Source organism: Ambystoma mexicanum, chromosome 11, assembly GCF_040938575.1.
Source record: "Ambystoma mexicanum isolate Mex_15411 chromosome 11, UKY_AmexF1_1, whole genome shotgun sequence".
Lineage (NCBI taxonomy): Eukaryota > Metazoa > Chordata > Amphibia > Caudata > Ambystomatidae > Ambystoma > Ambystoma mexicanum.
In genome coordinates, this window is record NC_090934.1 from 1,363,991,657 (window position 1) to 1,364,006,388 (window position 14,732).

General features: G+C 45.6%; 1 protein-coding gene across 8 annotated transcripts in view; it reads right to left on the reverse strand.

Annotated features, from left to right (window-relative positions):
- TJP1 (tight junction protein 1) overlaps window positions 1–14,732 on the reverse strand; it is a 2,827,266-nt gene that overhangs the window by 919,873 nt on the left and 1,892,661 nt on the right. For all 8 annotated transcript variants that reach the window (XM_069624936.1, XM_069624933.1, XM_069624931.1 and 5 more), the window contains 2 exons: window positions 10,287–10,392; window positions 9,835–9,985 (listed from right to left, as the gene is read on the reverse strand). In XM_069624936.1, the coding sequence (XP_069481037.1) occupies window positions 9,835–9,985; window positions 10,287–10,392 (257 nt within the window). The remainder of the gene's footprint in view (window positions 1–9,834; window positions 9,986–10,286; window positions 10,393–14,732) is intronic.

Consider the following 14,732-nt stretch of genomic DNA (forward strand, 5'->3'; position numbering starts at 1 on the left):
GAAGAGTGCGTTCACATTGAATGGTGGTGAACATAGTTTGCCCCATTGTGGGAATATGTTTCCCTAATGCTATCACTTTGTGGTTGTTTTGCAGGGGCAGCCCGGACTTCGTGTAAGGTGAAACTATTTTGCATTTTCCAGAAGCATAGGGGAGCAGGCATAGGCAACCCCTGTGTCTCTGCAAAAAAAAATCCAATTGATTTGTCTTGGTTGCCCTCACAGTCTTCCACTGAAATGTCCTCATCATGCACCATGAGCAATGATACATGAAGGAGATGTCATTGTCGGCACAGAGAGGATCAGGTTGATCTTCAGAGATAGGGACCATTTCCGGCACTTGAGTTGTTCGATCAATGATGGGTTGAGAGAAAGGTGTTCCAATATTTATGATATTATCTGGAGGAACTGTTAGTGATGGGCCATGATCACTTGCCATTTGTTTTATGACCTCATCATGCAATTGTATAATAGTGTCAACAACCATGGCAAGAATGTGCTTTAATCTTGTTGTTCCTTGGCCATGTTGACACAAAAGACAAAAAGTGCTCCAATCGAGGCAGCCACTGTATTAAGAGAGGAATCGGACAGTATCACCTCTGAACACTGCGCCCGTAGCAATGGGTTAGGGTAAACCGAAACCTCAGGATCAGAATCACTTTCACTGTGAGAAGAACTGAGGAAGCTCAGAGATGAAATCAGTTGCTCAAGGTCAGGAGTGGCCAACAATTGTGTACAAATGATGCTATAGTTTGTGGAGGAGTTCAAAGCTCTAACGTGCCCAATGAGTTCCTCCAGAGATCTAAGCACAGGTTTAGTAACAAATAGTTGTCATCAATGGACGGTGATAGTACAGATGTTTTCTCCAGTGATATTGTCATTACTTGCCGGTGAGTTAGGTAAATTGCAGATGCCACCTCTTTTTGGGTTAATAGCCCGTAATTTTTCTCTGTGTAGCTCAGCGCCCACTTGCTTATCTTTTTTTTTCTGCATGAGGTGCCATTTAATTGAGGGTCCCAGGCCGAGGGGCTTTATGGTCGTTTGGCCATGCATGCACTAGCACGACGAAGGCCATACTTTCGGCTTCGATTAGGTTCCATATTTATGCACGGGCACACAGAAAGAGATTGAGTACTCACGGATCCTTGTTGCGGTCTCTCGTGGCAAGCGGTTCGTACCGTGTGGAGCGGTAGAGAGCCTGTCGGGGAAGGTTTCTGGTCGTCCCCGGCAGACCACAGTAAACTACTCCTCTAACCACTCTCCGCTCCACCCGGCAACTGCTTAACAGTCTCTGCATCGAAAACAGCAATAGCTCCTCCTCCACACCAAGGTAACAGTAGGCAGACTCTCCGCTGCAGTAAGGCACCACAGTAAATCACTCCTCTCACCACTCTCTGGTGCATGTTTTAATATCTGAATTTTACTTGAATGTGAAGAACAAGTTACTTACCAACTGTAACATTCTTTCGATTGGATGTTCCTCCCACGTATACCTCATCTTAGATATATCCTTACCTTTAGGTTTCACCTTGGAAATGTTTTCTCTCTCCAGCAGAGGGCGCTCCACTCGAGGCCGTGGCGTCAATGTCCCTCGGCGGCACCCGTCGAGCACCAACGTCATCCACTGTATAAGAGCCTCGAGCGCGCCCGTTGGCTTCAGTTCTGTTTTTTCATATAATATAGTCCATGGATCTTAATTTGTTAAAGGTGTGCCTTTTTTTACCCCAGCCTTAAGAGTTTAGAGTGTAATTCACGTAAACTGTACTGTTGGGTTGGTTCGGAGGGTCGATGAGGAATACGTGGGAGGAACGTCCAATCGAAAGAAAGTTACAGTTGGTAAGTAACTTGTTCTTCGAATGGATTGTGTCCTCCAACGTATTCCTCATCTTAGATAGGCTCCCAAAGCAGTTTTGTATTGGAGGTGGGAGTACAGTATCTTTTTTAATCATGGACAGAATGGAGTACCGAGTTGGCAAATAGACCTCCTTGAGAAGAGGTCGAGTCCAAAGCATAATGTTTTATAAAAGTGTGCGTGGCTGACCATGTGGGTGTTGTACAAATATCTTGTATAGGGACACCCCTTTTGAACGCTGTTCAAGTTGCCATGCCCCTGGTTGAATGAGCTCTCAGACCATCAGGTGGTTCTTTTCCAGCCAATCTGTAACATTCTGTTATGGCTACAATTATCCATCTGGATAAAGTTTGTTTGGTTACCGGAAGACCCAATTTGAGTCCAGTGTGCCCCACAAAAAGTTGAACACATTGACTAATCTTTGCCAATCTTGAGATGTAAAAACTAAGAGCTCTTCTGGGATCTAGTTCATGCAACCGCTCCTCTTTGTTTGCATGAGGAGGAGGGTAAAAAGTAGGTAAAGTTATTTTCTGTGACAGATGAAAATCCGAAACAATTTTAGGTAGAAAAGAAGGTTTGATCATACTTTGTCCTTATAAAAGATGGTGTGAGGAGGGTTGCTTGAAAGCGCCTGCAACTCACTTACCCTGCGGGTTGATGTCAATGCTACAAGGAGTATTGTTTTCAAAGTTAGGAGCCTTAGCGGACAAGAATGTAAAGGCTCAAATGGAATGCATGTAAGACATTTAAGAACCAAGTTCAGATCCTACACTGGAACCTGGAAAGGTATTGGTGGAAACACATTATTCAAACCTTTTAAGAATTGAATTAGTAAGGGTATTTTGAAGTAAGATTCTTCTTCTGAAGAGCGCTTAAAGATGGATAGCGCTGCTAAGTATCCTTGTATCGTTCCAACCTGGAGCCCCAGATAACCTAAATGTAATAGAAAAGATAATATTGTGGGGATGGGATGTTACATTGAAATGGGTCCACATTCTTTTCTCTGCACCAGTTACTAAACTTGTTCCAACGGCACCGATACAGAGATTTGGTTGCTGGCCTTCTGGCCGAAAGCAAAATCTCCATCACACCATCCGGAAGATCCCAATCCTTGTATCTCAGCCTTTCAGAAGCCATGCGTGAAGGTGGAGTGTGTTGACCTCTGGATGGAGAACATGATCTTCCTGTTGCGAGAGAAGATCCTCTCTTCTTGGAAGATGTATTGGAGGGCAGATGGACATGTCCAGAAGGTCCGGGTACCACGTTCTCCTGGCCCAATCCGGGGCAATTAGGATCATGGTTTTCCCGGACTTTCTCAACCTCCTGATTACTTGAGGGATCACAGGGACTGGAGGAAACGCATACAGAAGTGAAAACTCCCATTCCACTACAAACGCGTCCCCTAGAGCGCCTCTCGGTAGAAATTCCCTTGAGCAGTGTAGTTCACACTTCTGCGTGGCCTTGGTCGCGAACAGATCTACTTAAGAGGTTCCCCAAAGGGTGAAGATCTCTTGAATGACTTCCTGAGCTATCTCCCACTCGTGAGAGACTGTGCTCTGCCTGCTCAAAGCGTCCGCTGTTGTGTTTTGCTCTCCGGCTAGATGAATTGCCGATAGAGATATCCCTTCTTTTATTGCCCAGAACCAGAGTTGCATCGCCTCTCTGCACAGCGGCAGTGACCCCACTCCTCCTCTTTTGTTGAGGTAATACATGGCCACTGTATTGTCCATCATTATCAGAACATTCTTTCCCCGTACAGAGGGCAGAAAGGCCTTCAGCGCTAGTCTGATTGCCGTCAACTCCAAAAGATTGATGTGTAGTTTGGACTCCGATGGAGACCAACGCCCGCTGATTGTCACAGCATTGATATGGGCTCCCCACCCCATAAGTGAGGCGTCCGTCACTACTGTTATCTCCGGCCATGGTTGCCAAAAAGATTCTCCTCTGAGGATATGATGTCTGCAAGCCCACCATTGTAGATACTTTGCTACTTGGGCTGGGACCTGCAGCAGATCCGACATTTCCTCTGAGAATTGGGACCATTGAGTTCTGAGAGCCCATTGAAGAGATCTCATTCTCAATCTGGCTTCTGGCACCAGAAAAATGCAGGATGCCATCAGACCGAGCAACCTGAGAAAATCGAAGGCCGGAAGATACTGGGCATTCTGGAATTGTGTTACCATCTGCAGAATGTGGTGAGCTCTCTGCGGGAGGCGAGGCTTTGCCCGAGCAGGTATCCAGGACTGCTCCTATAAACTGGAGTTTCTGTGATGGTATCATGTTTGACTTTTAAATTCAGAGAAAAACCTAGTTTGTGAAGGAAGTGACAATTCTTGGACAGATGATCCAGGGCTTGTTCTGGAGAACATGCTCTGATCATCCAATCGTCCAGATAGGGGTAGGCATGAATCCCCCCCTCTCCTGAGACTCGCTGTCACCACCGCCATCAACTTGGTGAAAACTCTTGGGGTGGAGGTCAACCCGAATGGCAGAACTCGAAACTGATAGTGAGAATTGCCAATCGCAAACCTCAGGTACTTTCTGTGCTTGAGATGGATTGGCACATGAAAGTAAGCATCCTGAAGGTCCAATGATGCCAACCAATCCTGGAGTTGGAGAGCCTGAAAGATCTGAGAAAGTGTGACCATCTTGAATGTGTCCTTCCTTAAGAACTTGTTGAAGTTTCTCAAGTCCAAGATGGGTCTCAGTCCTCCGTCTTACTTTGGAATAAGGAAGTATGGGGAATACCAACCCTTATTCCTCTCCGCTACAGGTACATGTTCTATTGCACCTTTCTGTAGCAGGGTTAAAACTTCCTGCAACAGGAGCAGATCCGGATGTTTGGCAGAGTTGTATTCCGGGGGGTGATTCTGAGGTTTCTTTAGAAAAGGAAGGCAGTAACCCTGGGATACTGTTTCCAGTGCCCAAGCATCTGAAATAATGCCCCGCCATTCTTCTAGGTGCTGCGAGATCCTGCCTCCCACCGGGGTCTTGTGGGGTCAAAACCTCAGAGTGGTTTTGCGGCATCTGCAGCAGCGGCGGCTGATGGTACAGATGCTATTGCTGGGGCTGATCTAGCACTTTTTCCTCACCCCGAGGAAATATTCTTTGACCTCTTTAATTGGCCTGCCCTCTTCCTCTTCCAATTGAGGAATAATAGCGAAAAGGACGACCCCTCCAGGAAGATGAGCCTGTGTAGGGGCGTTGCTGAGGTTGTCTTATAGCGGCACTGAGATTTTGCTGCCGCTTTGGAGGTCTGTAGCTTCTCCAAACTTTCATCTGCCTTGCTACCGAACAACCTTGAGCCATCAAAGGGCATATTAAGAAGCCTGGATTGCACATCAGGAGCAAACCCAGACTTTCTTAGCTACGCAAAACTTCGTAGCACTGTGCTAGTCACCATGGACCTGCTGATACTGTCAGCTGTGTCCAACCCTGATTGAAGGCATTCTCCCGAAGCCTCCTTTCCATCCCTTATAAAAGCTAGAAAGCCATCACGTTCTTCGCCTTGCGGGATGTGTTCAGCTGCCGCTGACATGCAGTCCCACAGGGAATATGTGAACCTTGCCAAGGTACAAGTTACATTAGTAGACTTCAAAGCCATACTGCCAGATGTAAAGATTTTCCTAGACCATGCATCCACCTTTTTATCGTCCCTATCTGGAGGGATTGTAGGGTATGCCGCATTCTTTGTGGAAGTGGCTGCCTGTACTACCAAACTTTACGGAGTTGGGTGTTTGCTGAGGTATTTGTCATGATGCCTACCCCCGGGCATCCGGATCAAGCCCATCGGCCCCGGGAGCAGGCATCCAGGTATTTAATAAAACCCCAGCAGCCCCAGCTGGGGGCTGTCTGGGTTCAGTCCTGGCGCCTTAGGCGCCAGGCTCATAGACTTTACTTACCTCATGCAGACCATGCTGCAAATGAATCCAAGCCAATGTGAGGCCTGGATGGGACTATTTTTCTACAGGGACAATTTTTTACTCGGGTGTGGTTCTAGGGACTTCTTACCTGGAACTATTTTGCAGGCTATTTAAACCACGCCCGAACAGCAGCACATGCTTCGTGTTATTCTGCATCCAGCAGCAAAACGCTCACCGTGCCTGCAGTCAGCATCTAGTCTTCAGCCACGCCCGTCTCGAATCCAGAGCTCCTAGCAATAGAAGAAAGAAGGAAAGGTTAGAAAACAGATATTATTTCAATCCTTACCTGAATTCCAGATCCATCACGTCTTCAAACTTGAAAAGGACATTATTCTATACGTGTCGCATCGCCAGCTGCAGCGCCGCGCCATACTCACCAGTCCTCACAGCATTTTTCGATCCGGCGCAGCCTCCATCATTTTCTCCGCCGAATTCCACCATCTAGGGGACAAAAGAAACATAAGGTGAGCCGAAAGAGCCAACAAATACAACCTCTCAACCATAGACTTACCTGATTAACAACCGGAGGCATTATTCTGTAACAAAAAGCAACTTCTTACGCCGCACCTGTAAGGAGAGAGAAACCAGCAATTTAAACACACGCATCTTTTTCCAGACAGTGTTGGGTAATACAGACTCTTACCTCAACACCATCAGCTGCCACAAGACAATCTTCCCTTGAACCCAGCTGCAACACAAGAAAGGAATGTACAAGAGTGAACATCGGAAATATTGAACTCTTTGAACTTTATACTTACGGGTTCTCGCCTGGAACCTTGGAGTCAATATTCATCCGGAACTTTTCCAACGCCCTCAAACCAGTGAAGTAACTGGTATCTACGCACCCCTGCATTCCACGCAGGATGGAGAGCTCATCATTTACAAACATAAGGTGAGCTTACAGAAAGTGAATATTAGTGGTGATTAGTGGGAAGAACAGTGGGGTGCCATTACTAAAATCCACGGGTGGCTGAATCCCTTTCTCCACTTGCAGGAGAATATTTCTACGGGTCAAGCAGACGAGATTAGGCGGTCCAGTCCAGTCTGTCATCTCTGCACTACGCTTCATGTTGGAGGAGGTCGCAGCTGTCCGGGTCCGATCGACGCCCCTGTGGGAGCCAGGTGAGCGTAACAGTATTCCGGGTCAGATAAGCAAGGTCTATATTTTGCCACAAACTTTCTATTTACTGGCCCCTATGGCTTCAGGACGTTCCCATGCAGCACTAACCCTTCTCTGTAAGGCAATATGAAAAGGTAGAATGGGGTCTTGTTGAGGTGTTCCAGATAATATATCCGTCATGTCATCATCTTGACAGACTGGTGAACTCCTACCGCACCCCATAAATTCTGTAACTCTGCTCATGAGTTTTCTATTACCCATACCCGCCTGCTCTGATGGGTCTGGGTTGCCAAACTCATACTCTGGAGAAGTATCCAGGCCACTTGCTGTTTGCAAACATTCTTGCAGATCTTGAATTCTTCATTGAGGGTTAATTAACTCCTCTGGGACAGATCTAGTGCCAAATTTAACAAGAGCAGAGGTGACTTCCTCCTCTTCCGATGAATCTCCCTCATAGATGGATGACATGGTCCTGAAAAAATCATGTTGACTCTCAGGTTGAAAAACCTTTTCAGGCATTAAAGGTTTTTCCCTTATTAAAGGCTCGGGCGTCGACAAAAGTGTAGATGGCACCGAAGTTTTAATCACCTCCTTCGACACCGTCGAAGGAACTTTCGACGACCTCGGTGTAATCGTCGAGGGCGCTGTGGAGACCGAAGGAGACTTTGAGGTTTGAGCGTGAACTCGACGTAGCTTCCTTCGAGGGAGTGGTCGACTCGAGGACCTTCGATGCCTTTGATGACGATGTCGACGGCGTATGATATTCAACTCTATTTTGTTTCCCTCTACCTTCAATTTATGCACTGAAGGATCTGTCTTACTAGGTGATCCAGAAGAGTCTCTTGACGCTCTCGACGTCTTTTTATCAGCTTTTCTTGTTTTGGACCTTCCTCTGTCACTTTTCTTGTGAAACGGTGCATAGTCTTCATTAGCTTTTTTGAGGGGGCCTGGGCCGCATTCTCAAAACTTTTTAGCATGGAAGCTCGAAAAGCTTCCCATTTACTCGGAGAGTCATGCTTCGATGGACATGCTATGACCTCTTCCGAAGATGAGAGAGATGGATGTCGTCCATTCTTAGCCTTTTTTGAAGACGAAGAAGTCTTTCTCGATCTACTCCTTGATTTATGTTTTTTATGGTATTTTGTCAAAGACTCGTCCAAGTCTCTATTTTTTTTTAATTTGAACTTCGATAAACCCTCCGCATCGCCAGTTTACCTCTACGCTCTTTTAGGGCTTTGTGGGTCATCGACTGGCACAAACCACAGTCTTCCATACGGTGGTCGGGACCGAAGCACGAAAGACAATTTTTATGTGGATCCGTCAGGGACGACATCTTAACACATTTTAGGCATTTTTTAAAACCTGTCTTCGTTGTGGAAGGGTTCGAAGACGACGACATAGCTTTTTCTCAAAAAATACTGAAGCGCCGTTTAACTCGATCCAAAGCGAAGCTAACGGGAAAACAGAAGTGAAGCCAATGGGCGAGCTCGAGGCTCTTATAGAGTGGATGACGTCGGTGTTCGGCGGGTGCCGCCGAGGGACATCCGACACCACGGCCTCGAGTGGAGCGCCCTCTGCTGGAGAGAGAAAAGAATTCCGAGGCGAAACCTAAAGGTAAGGATATATCTAAGATGAGGAATACGTGGGAGGACACAATCCATTCGAAGTATATTTTTACACTCCTATGTGGAATTGTATTATTTGTCTTGCTCCAAGTGCTGTTAATTGTACCTACACGCCAAACCTCTGATCCAAGTCTGCCTTACTGCTCAGCCTGCCTTACACCATGAGAGAGTTTGGTAAGACCAAGTATTAAATGACTGGTTGGCCTCTCTGAACCTTGCAGTGGTAGTTCTAAAGTTGCAGCCTGAGTACTCTGCACCTATTCTCACACCAACCAAATCATCACTCGCACCAATTCACAATATAGGCCTTTAAGAAAACCACTCTACCCATCCACGCTCTCAGGGCCGATCCTATTTGCAGGAAACAGAGCATGATACAGGCAACTGGATTACTGTCTGGATACACATACCCCCAAGTACAGTCACTACAACAGACCAAGAATGAAACTGACACAGTAAACTGGTTCTTCTGAACTGCACTCAACATGAATTTACATTTCACATCTTGTCTCCTCACGTTAACTCTCGCTAATCTCTTTTCTTACAGAATGTAGCACTAAGAGGCCTTCAAAATTGCAGGTGTTGAGCTGAAAAAGACCACATTATATTCCACCCAAAAAGATGGAAATTCGAGTGACCAATTTTGGAACCACAAAAGAGTGTGAATATTTTGCAAGTTTAAAAAAAAATATTAAAATTAGCTTTCTCTAGTTTGAACCGGGTAACCCCTATCTCTTCTGGACCCCCATCTGTTGACCCAGTTTTCTGTGTGGCGTCATCCAACATTCCTTTTCTTGCCCCTTACTCAGTGCTCATTAGTACCCCCCTCACCCACCATAAGGTCCTAATATGGCCACTGGTGAGGTTTTCTTTTCATGGAACTGACACAAACACCCTCTATCCTGTGATCCCTCCCCTCCCGTGCTGTCACTGGAAAACAAGAGTGCTGTGAAACTACGACTGGGCATGCAGCTCAGCTACAGTGTGCCACCTTCTCCTGCTATTTAACATTGAAATCACATTTTGACCATTTTACTATTCAGGATTTTACAATGTTAATGCTAAAGGATATTTGTACCGTGCACTATCACCACCGGAGCTGTCCCCTGGCGCTAAGAATTGTTTTCATCGCTTGGCTTGATGCCCTGGTCGTATTGCTTTTCTTAATTTTTTCTGTCCCCATTAGTTCGTTACTATTGCAAGTTACCAATTATTTCTCAAACCAGGATGAAAAAAAAGTTGTGTAAAACACATTAAAAACTTTTTCATAATGAGAAAACATACATTTCAATAACCACAATCTGAAAGAGTACTTACTCTAAGAATTTGATCTCCTTCTTCTAATCCTTCTTTAGCTGCCGGACTGTCCTCCAAAACTCCAGCCACAAATATTCCTACATCGTTCCCACCAGCTAACCGCAAACCCACACTGTCTCCTTTTCTGAACTTCACTAGTTTCATGCTTGGCCTGAAAATGTGTTAAACATTCATTTTGAATCAGATACAAAAAAAAAAACTATTAAATGACAGGATATTTTAAAATAAAAAGTTATTACTGTCACAACAGCTTTTAAAATAAATGCCTTAATATACCACATGTTCACATTTACTACAGTGAAGCATATCTCAATTGATACATCCCTAGAGCAGGCCACACACTCCGAAAAAACCATTACTGCATTACTGATATGACAAGTTAAGATTGTACACTGTTACACTTGAACATAAATCTAATCAGACAAAGTAAAAAAATATCAAAAGTAATATACCTAAGCATCCCGTCTTCATGAGCTGAATTTGGTAAAAGGCCATCAGCTGGACTGACTGGAAGGTCAACATCTGGCTGTCCGGGTTGGGCATACACTGGTTTTGGCTCTGTTAAGGTACAAAGTGTGCAAAATCATGAACTGAAGTATGTTGCCTTTCAAAAAAAGGCCTTCATGTTTATTTCTTTATAAATAGACATACTCTCAAATTTAGAACTTTACACGGAAAGTAAAAAAATAAATTTGAAGTTAGTCACAGCTTCAACCAACTTGGTTTACACGAATATCTAATTTCAAACAGAAGGAGCTTTTAAAACAGTTGAGTTTGCACTAGGTCCAAAACTGGTCTCATCTAGATAGGATACCATGTCCTTGATCAGACTCAAGTGTCAACCAAGTTATGGTTAATTGTCCTACCTGTGCACCCGTTTCACTGAAGGAAAGTACTATTAAGGATTTGTGGGAAACTGATGTGATCCATGGCTAAGACAGAAAATCAGTTATGTACTGTGTAAAACGTAATTTATTTTGCATTTAACACTATGGAAGACTTGGATCTGTTCCACTAAAATGTAGCCATGGCAATAAAGCAAAACACTAAATTAAGAGTTCAAATAGAACATCGGGTTGGGGGAGACTTGGAGACGTGCAATACCATTTACTGAAGATCGAGAAAACCTTGGCACTATATCGAGAACAGGCATATATTTGAGGTCTGTTAAGATTCTTGAAGAAAAACCAGATGTATCCAAGTCCTAATTTCTCCTTTAAATAGATAAACCAGGAGTCTATGACATCCTGGCGCCTCAACACATTTTTGGGAGTTCATTGCTGATATAATCATCTCTGCAGTAAAGATCAGGATATCATTAACTAGTTCAGAACCAGGATTCTCATCCAGTAGACGTTCCTTGTCGACATGGTCACTTTTCAGGGAGCTATTGTAAAATTGGTACATTCAGATTGGTCAAACAAGCCCTGCCAAATGTTGTGGCTAAGTAGAAGGAATTTGCCGCCTTAGATAACCATGCAGTCAATACATTCCAGACATACCCCCTGCCGCAGCGAACACATTCTTCAGCTCTCTTTCGGCACTGGGCCCGATAGAATACAGTTGAGTCGCACAATCAATTTGGTTCAATTGAACGACAAGCATTACTCACCGTAATAGCATTTCTGACGATTGTATCTGCTTAGATTCACATGATGTGCATATGGTCCGGGATCCAGTGGTAACCGCAGAGTATTGCATCTCGTCTTTCGAGGATCGAAAGGGGACGTCGGCATAGGCGTGTCTGTAACACTATACCCAAAATCCCTCACGCGCCAAGGTCCCTCAGATTGTATTTTTTCTGCCATGAGGGAGCCCAAGGCTAACGTGACTGAGTACATAAAAGAGAGAAAGTAGTAAGACGTCTATGTTCCTTCCACCCGAGCGGGGAGGAAGGGTGGGCACATACAATCATCGGAAATGCTATTACGGTGAGTAATGCATGTCTTCTGATGTTTGTTAATCTGCTTAGAATCACATGCTGTGTATAGACTAGCAAGCAGTACCCGGAGTTGGGTTGTGAGAAGCAACAGTAGTGAAAAGATGTGTTGGTACTGCTTGTCCCACCTGAGAATAACACCTAGAAGGAGTGTCTAGGCAATAGTGTTTTGAAAAGGTGTGTACAGAACTCCAGGTTGGCGCTTTGCAAATGGACTCTAGGGGAACATTTACAATGAATGCTATGGAAGCCCCAGTGCATCGAGTAGCCTGTGCTCTAGTCTTGAAGGGCAGTTCTCGCTTAGCAAGAGTGCAATAAAGTGTGATGCATTGGACTATCCACCTTGAGATAGCTGACTTAAGAGACAGGATCCACTTCTCTGCCAGCTGCCACTGAAACGAAAAACTGGTTTGTCTGCCTCAGTGGTTTTGTTCTTACCAGGTAGAACATGACTGCCCTGCGCACATCTAACGTGTGTAGGCTCCTTTCGGCCATGTTAGTGGGGTTCTGGAAAAGTGGGCAGTTCTAACGACTGGTTCATGTGGAACTTGGAAATAAATTTTGGAGCAAATCGAGGGTGAGTGCGCAGAACCACCTTATCTATGTGAACTGTAACGAAAAGGTCCAGTACTGAAAGGGCCTGTAGTTCACTAACCCTTCTAATAGAAGTGATAGCAACTAGAAGGCTGTCTTATAGGTAAGGTCTTTTAGAATTGCCATATGCATAGGCTCAAAGGGGGACTGTATGAGTCTAGTCAGAACCACATTTAAGTCACATCCGGGAGCTGGGTTAGAAATGGTAGGGGGGGGGGATGAATCCTTTTAACTCCTTCCATGAAAGCCTTGATAACTGGTATTTTCCACCACAACACCTTTTGCTGTGACGTAGTGTAGGCTGAGAGAGCAGCTAAGTGAACCCTTAGGGAATTAAAAACCAGGCCTGAATCCAGTAAGTGGGTCAGGTACAATATAATGAGAGCAGGAGAGCAGTCAATGGGATTGACACCCTTGGCATTATACCAGATAAAGCTTTTCCATTTACTGGAATAGCAGTATCGGGTGTTGGGTTGTCTTGCTTCCCTGAGTATGTCCATACATCTCTGAGGGAGTTGAAGGTGTCCGAACTCTATGACCTCAGGAGCCAGGCCTCTAAGTTCAGAGTTTGCAGGCATGGGTGCAGTGTTTCTCCCCTGTCCCGAGATAACATGGTGTACGGGCAGGGCAGCTTCATAGGATGGGAGAGGGACATCTCCACCAGATGAGAGAACCAGGGTTGGAGGGCCCACATGGGGGACACCAATATCATGGTTACTGGTTCCTGGTGCATCTTGTGCACAATTTTGTTGAGTAGGGGCGTCGTGGATGGGGGGGGGGGTATCGGGGTAGCGTAAACAAATTTCCCTGACCATGCTATCCAGCGCCCGTTCCCCTTTGAGCGGTCCTGTGGGTACCTGGAGGCATAATCTTGGCATTGAGCGTTCTCCAGATTTGCGAACAATTCGGTCTCTGGGAAGCCCCATCCTGCGAAAATGTTAGAGACGATGTCTTTGTGTAGTCACCATTCGTACTCTAAGGGCAGTAGGAAGTGTCGGCTGAGCACGTCTGCCAGAAGATTGAGTTCCCCTGGAATGTGTTGAGACAACAGGAACATCCTGTGTTTGAGAGTCTATATCCAAATGTTTTGGGACAGCTTGGTTAGCCCTGGAGAGTGTATGCCCCCTTGTTTGTTCAGGTAGTACATGCCAGTGGTGCTGTCTGTCAAGATCAGGACTGTTTTCCCCTGTAACTGTTTGAAAAGCTTTCAGTGCCTTGAATACTGCTAATAGTTCCAACAGATTTATGTGGTTGGACGCTACTTGTGGGGTCCACACGCTGTGCGCAGTCTGCTGGAGCAGGTGAGCTCCCCACCCCGTGAGAGATGCAATAATTTGTGAGAGTGGCTTCTACTGCGGGGGTGGTGAATGTTCTCCCCTTCAAGAGGTTTTCCTTCGACCACCACTGCAGAGAGAGAGAACGAGGGCTGGCGAGACAACTACCAGATCTTCCTATTGTCCGCTGGCCTGACACCACTGGCTGTTGAGCCACTCTTGCATGGGCCGCACGTGCAGACGCGCGTGAGGAACTAAATAAATGCAAGACGCCATAATTACTAACAGACGCACGACCTTGTATACAGTCACTTCCCAACTGGCTACATACCGAGGTATCTGAAACAGCATGTTTTGAACCCTCTCGCTGGAGGGGGAGAAGAGGCTGTCTTTTGTCCGAATTAGAGCCCTTAGAAATGGTTTGACTTGACTAGGGTCTAGGCTGGATTTCTTCTTCTTGATGGAGAATCCCAGACTGAATAAGAGGTCTATTGTCTTCTGTGTGTTCAATAGGCATGTCTCGTAGGACTCCCCTGTTATGAGCCAGTCGTCGAGGTAAGGGTAAACCCGGGATGGATAGTCTGCGCAGGTGTGCTGCCGCTACTGTCAGTACCTTTGTAAACATCCTTGGTGCCGAGGCAATGCCAAAGGGGAGTACCTTGAACCTTAGGTATTTTCTGTGCGCTGGCAACATCGAAATATGAAAGTATGCATATTTAATATCCAGTGTTGCCATGTAATCCCCCTGTTTCAACAGCGGGATTACTTCCTGTAAAGTGACCATACAAAACTTTTGAGGTTCGACAAACTTGTTCGCAAGTCTAGCACATGGCACACGGTGAGATCCTTTTTGGGTACAAGGAAGTACAGTGAATAAATACCCTTGTTTACCTGTAGAATAGGGACAGCTTCTACGGAGTCCTTTTCTCGAAGGGTCTGCATCTCTTGCAGTAGGATGTGCAGGTTGTCTGGTGTCAGGCATCTTGATCTTGGCGGTCTGAATTTGGGTGGTCAGGCAAATTCTATACAGTACCCGTGGGCTACCGTCTTGTGTACCCACTGATCTGTTGTCCCCTCCCCATGCAGTAAGG